This window comes from Drosophila nasuta, chromosome 2R (genome assembly GCF_023558535.2).
Source record: "Drosophila nasuta strain 15112-1781.00 chromosome 2R, ASM2355853v1, whole genome shotgun sequence".
Taxonomy (NCBI): Eukaryota; Metazoa; Arthropoda; class Insecta; order Diptera; family Drosophilidae; genus Drosophila; species Drosophila nasuta.
This window is the reverse complement of record NC_083456.1, coordinates 30758633-30764632: the sequence shown is the minus strand read 5'-3', so window position 1 is coordinate 30764632 and position 6000 is coordinate 30758633. Positions and strand designations below refer to the sequence as shown.

Sequence of the window (6000 nt, the reverse complement as noted above, 5' to 3'; positions counted from 1 at the left end):
GACAGTGTGGCATTATTATTAAATATACCAAATTAATAAACCGCAAAATAATAAAAAAATAACAATATATAAATTATTTTATATAAATGGTAAGATGACATATTTACTCTATTCAAAGTATAACAAATTGAAATACCTCAAAAGTACTAAAAATATACCAAAAATATACCAAAGGTATATTGCTATAGTGCTACATTCAAAATATACCATAAAGGTGAAAATATACCAGATTGTCAGCCAAAGCAGCTAATACAATATTGCATTACTAAAACGTTGCTGTTGTCATTCAATTCATACAATATCATTATTTTATATTTCCTTTCATTTAAAATATTTCTTCTGTATTATTTCTATTAAAAGTAAATGTAAATACATCTTTCATTTACATGAAATACATAACAATAAATGAGAATATATTTTGCCATTATGTTTTAAACATTCATTTTTCAATTTACGCATTGTGTTTTAACTTCATAATTTGTCGAGATTAAAGGAAGTTTTACATATTTTATAAGGTATTGACTAGTCATAAGGAATACTTCAATACATACTCATGTTGTTTGTATTATACTACTTTGTAACTTGACTTTAAAAGTATTCTCCTTAAATTTGAGAACCATATTCACATCTTTAAATTATAAGGTATAAGTCTTAAATTCCTTTTCAACTTAAAGAGTATTACGCAGTCATGTACTGAATGCACTTGCTATACGAAAGCAGTAAGAAAGAACTGGCCCGGCTACTGAGCGCTGCTCAGCGGTGCTCTGGTTTTTGTGGTTAATGCGATAATTTAATTGTAATGCGGGTCTGGCGTCTGGGGTGCCAATAATTTAAGTTGCAATCAGCGCAGCATTTATTGGGTTAAACATATAAGCCAAAGGCGAAAAAGAAAGATGGCCTAGAGGGCGAAAGAGAGAGAGAGAGAGTCAAAGTGGAGGGGAATGTATTGTGGTAAGTGCAGACAGAGGAGACGCACACATGCCACAGTCAGAGGCAGAGCGAGTGTTCCATTGCCAGTTGGCTGGCCAAGAAGTGAATGAACCCGGCCAGAAGCAGCCGCAGCAAAGGATGCAATAAAGGAGCTGGCAAATAAATTCAGCGACGTCTCCTGCTGCTCCGCCAGCAGCTTCAGCTTCAGCTTCAGCTCCAGCTGCTTACTGTCCTCGCCCGAAGGCGCCACAGCAACGCCAACAGCAGCAGCAGCAACAGCAGTTTGGCATTTTTGCACGTAAACGTTGAGAAACGAGGACAAAAGGCAAAAGCAAATGCGTAGCACACTTATTGGCGCTTGGCCAAACTGCACAGACAGCGATAAAGACAGAGACGGAGACAAAGAGAGTGGAGAGACAGAGAGCGAATGAGTGCAACACCCTTTTATGTGCCAAGGGAACAGTTGCCGTGTCAACATCAAACATTTCACTGAGGCAGATACAAATCATGCCGCTTAACGCTTAGTGCTATGGCAGAGTCCACGGTGTCAGGTTGCACTGGCGAGCAGACAGAAGATCAGAGTGGAGCACAAACTGGAGAGGAAGCTAGAAAACAGACTGGAGAGGAAGCTAGAGAACAGACTGGAGAACAGACTGGAGATCAGGCTACCAATCAAGCTGATGATGATGATGAGCCTTCTGAGCTGCAGCGTTTGATGCTGGCCGTTGCCTTCAAGGAAGCCAGCGATAGACTCGCTTTGCAGCAGCGCTCTCATCGCTTGAACATGCAGAAGCCTCTGCCGCCTTTGCCTGCTTCACTGCGTCGCCTTCGCAGCTCTTCAATCGGCCAAAAGGCAATGCCGGAGCGCATCTTGCTCACAGGCAAGAAGCTGCCGCGACTGCAATCGCTGCTGGGCGAGGCTGAAGAGGATGCCGATCAACTAGATGAATGTGTGTTGAATGCTTTGAAGTATGAGCGTGATATGGATGCATTGCGTGCCTTCTTCGAGGCAGCCAATCAGCAGCTTTACATGACTAAAGAGGAGCGACAGAGGGAGCAACCAAGTCGCTTAGAGCTAGCAATTGGTGCGCTGAGTGGCAACAACACTGAGGAATCGGTGGCAGCCAAGGAGCTGCTGCAATCGAAGGAGGAACTGAAGCAGCTTCAAGCGCAGCTTGAGCAGGTGAAGATCGATGGCGTGGCCAAGCTGCAGGATTACGACGAGCGCATCGCCGATGCCAAGTACAATTTGCGCTGCGTGTCGCGTGTCAACGATCTAGAGTTCAGCTTGGTGGAACGTTGGGAGGCAGCGCGTGTGGGGCAAGCGGAGATCTGGGGCGAGAATGCGGAGCGTGCTTATCTGCGAGACATACTCGACTTTAAGCAGCGTCTCTCGCGGGAGCAGCGAGTCAGCCAGGAGCTGAGCGCATTTCGTAGTCGTGAGCGCGCTGATCTCGAGCAACGCATTGCGGATTGGCAGCAACGTTATGCGAGCGAACTGAGGAGAGTGGAGCGGGAGAGCGAGGCGTGGGAGTTGCGCATTCTGGAGCTGACCAAGTCGCTGGCGAGGCATCGCGAGGAGAATGCTCAGCATGTGGTGTTTGTGAACGAGTATCGCGCCAAGAAGGAGGAGGAACAGAGGCTGCTCGATCTGCAGTTGCATCGCATTCAGTGCGCCATCAAGTTGCAAGCTTGGTGGCGTGGCACGATGGTGCGACGTGGCCTTGGTCCGTTCAAGAAGAAGCCAAAGCGTGGCAAGCGAGGCAAGCCCAAAAAGTAGACGCGAGAGAGTGAAATAAATGGCGAGTTTGCTGTCTGCCTTATGTCTTTTGCCTTATGGAAATCAAGTTGCGACTTAAAACCAATTAAAAAGTTGACTCGCTGCAGTTAACACGTCAGCGGTCAGCGGCCTACGTCAGTCTTAACGACAACCCGGGCCCATTGTCAACAGTGCCTGGGCCATTGTTTACGCCACGCTAATGGGCCCAGTTCAGCTCAGCTCGGGAGTCCTTGCAACTGCAACGCGTGGCAGCTGCAGCTGCAGCTGCAGCTGAAGTTGAAGTTGCTGTTAAAGTTTTTCTTATTTTTCATTTATTTTCCCTACAACATTCTCGTTTTTTTTGCTTCTTGTTTTTGTTTATTGTTTTGCTGGCTGACGCTGCTGCCCAAGTGGTTTCCACTGGCAACAATGGGCTGTCACTTTGTTGTTTACTCTGTTGCTGCTGCTGCTGCTGCGTTGGTTGGGTGCATGGCGATAAACTGCGACAATTTGCCTGCTGAATGAGTGCAACTTTCTCTCTGTCAGCCAGCGGCAACAACAACACAAAAAAAGGAAAGTTGTGCGCGAGTGCGTGTGTGTGTGTGCATTGTAATTTAAAATATAATTAATGGCCGTTGCCTTAATTTATTGAATTTGCATGGCGCGCCAAGAACGTTGCCATTTCCACTCTCTTTCTCTCTCTCTATCTATCTCTCGCTCTCGTTCTCGTTGTCTGTTTGTTGGTTATTGTTTGGCTTAATGCTCGCTCTTTGTTTCATGGGCGCAACAGCAACAACAGCAATAACAACCCAATAATGACTGCCGCAAGTCCATTTCGTTGTGTGGCCTTTTGTTTATTTGTCGGCGGATGAATTAATGGAAGATGCTGCTGCTGCACGAAGAATACCCCAACATTCAGCGAACAAATATCGCAGACAGCCATACACACACATCGTATTCACTTCTGTTGTATTTCAAGCAAATGAGGTCGCTTAAAAAGAAGCCAGCAAGCATAAGGCAGATCAAATTGAAGCTGAGGTGCAACTTTAGTTGTAGAGAGTAGTTGAATTTTTGGTATTTTGGTATTTCATTTATGTGACACACATGTCTGTCATTGCTTAGAATATTCCTTCCACGTGTTTGCCATGCTCTAAATTAAATACTTTTCAACTAGAACATGTAAAAGGAAGGTATGCAGTTTTTATACGCACTACCCATAAAGGTAAAAGGATTGATAATCTGGTATGCTTTGTAATCTGTGGTATATACCAAATATAGCTTTTGGTATATTTTAGTACTCTGCAGTATATTTATTCGGTATATTTATTACCGCAATGTAGTATATGTTGAATGGAGTAGTATATCGATATACCAAATATACATTTCAGTATATTTCAGTATTTCTTAGGTATACTAATGCGGTATATTTAAAATTATAATACCGCACTATGACACATGTTAAATTTAAGAGTATATCGATATACCAATTTGTTATATTTAAGTATATTTTACTATTTCATATATTTTAGTATTTTTCGGTATATTTATTTGATATAATTAGTTATAAGACCAGTGGTATATTTTCAATGTAGTAGTGTATCGATATACCAAATATACATCTCGGTATATTGCAGTATTTTTTAGGTATATTAATTCGGTATATTTAGAATTATAATACCGCACTGTAGCATATGTTAAATTTAGTAGTATATCGATATACCGAATATATACTTTGGTATATTTTAGTATTTTTTGGTATATTTATTTGACATACTTATTTATAATACCTAACAGTGGTATATTTTCAATCTACCAGAATGTAGATATACCAAATATTCACTTTGGTATATTTCAGTATATTTTAGGTACATTAAATTGGCATATTTAAAAGCAAATACCGCACAGTTTTGCTTTGATTGAGAACTTTTAGCGGGTAACTCATAGTCGAGTTCGATTGCAGCTTCTTTACTTCCTTTCTAGTTACCTTTAGTTATCATTAGCATTTCAGTTGGATCAGCTGCCTGTCATTATTCGACTTAGAGACCGCCCTGATTGTCAGCTGCAGTTGAGCAGCGCAATTTAAAGACAACTAACTGAACTCCAGCCTGTGAACCTTGTGCCCAAATGTGACCCATCGGGCCGCTGTCATGTGCGTTGTTAGTTGAAAATAAAATACTAAAACAAAACGGTTGCTCAAATCCTTTAAAAATGGCGGGGACGCAACTTTCAGCCAGGCAGCCCCTAAGGGCAAGAAGGCAAAGCGACGCAGCGAAAGGGGAGGCTCAACTAGGGCTGCCTTAAAATTTACATACAAATTAGGGTTAATGAGCAGTGAAATTGTTATTTAACTTCAGTTGGCCGTTAAGCGCTTTAAAGTGTGCAACACTTGAGCCATGCTTTGGGCTTAAATAACCACGCACTTTGCGACACGTTTTCCAAATTTTCCAGCTGCAAAACACAGAGCGAAAGCTGCAAGCCAGTGTTGCTTGCATAAATTAATTGAATATTGACGCACAAATTAATTTCATCTTTTTACAGCAGTCAACGTGAGTATTTTTGTTTTTTATTTATTTAAAATTTAATCAAACACTTTAATTTGATTAACAGCGCACGTCTTTCAATATAAATTTATGGCCACACGACGCATAATCAGAGACCAGAACCAGCGCTGACCAGCCGTAAAAAAGGGTTAGCAACTCCTGCTCCTCAATAGTCACACACACACACACACATAGCTAGCACATCGCACTCGTCAGAGCTTTCAACACTCCAACGCCGTCATTTGATATGCGTGCGTGACGTGCTGGTCCAAAGGGAACGAGAGAGGAGCACAGGAGGATGCGAAGGTAAGGGAATTGGTGTCGATGTTTTAACGTCTAATAGCAACACGTACGTCTGATAAAATATTTTATTGGCATGTGTGTGTGAGTGTGGGTGTGGCTGCCGTTCGTCGCTGTCGGTCAATTTATTTTATAGATTTTTTTAAACGCCCCTCCACTTTCGATATGATAACTTACGAGTCCAATTCGCCACACGACTATGTGCAGCTATTGTAACTCTTGACGATCTGTGTTTATGCTTTATTTTTATTTATTTTTTAAGTAAGTTTTTTACGACTCAAATTGTGGTTTGATAAAAATGTTAAGGTACACTTTTTGCACGCTCTTCAGTTTTAATTTAAATTTATATAGTATTACATTTATTAATTTATTTCGTTGATAAAGAAATATATATTATCTATATATAGATATGTTGTCTCTAATATAAAATCTATATTTATGGTCTTTGGTAAAAGAGTAGTATTAACTAGT

The 6000-nt window shown here is 41.4% G+C and overlaps 1 protein-coding gene across 1 annotated transcript; it reads left to right on the top strand.

Annotated features, from left to right (window-relative positions):
* The first annotated feature begins 1459 nt into the window (after positions 1–1459).
* On the top strand, positions 1460–3062 carry LOC132785210 (dynein regulatory complex protein 9). Its single transcript, XM_060791203.1, has one exon. It carries the CDS (start codon positions 1460–1462, stop codon positions 2708–2710), a length of 1251 nt encoding a protein of 416 aa, XP_060647186.1. The 3' UTR covers positions 2711–3062.
* The last annotated feature ends 2938 nt before the right edge of the window (positions 3063–6000 follow it).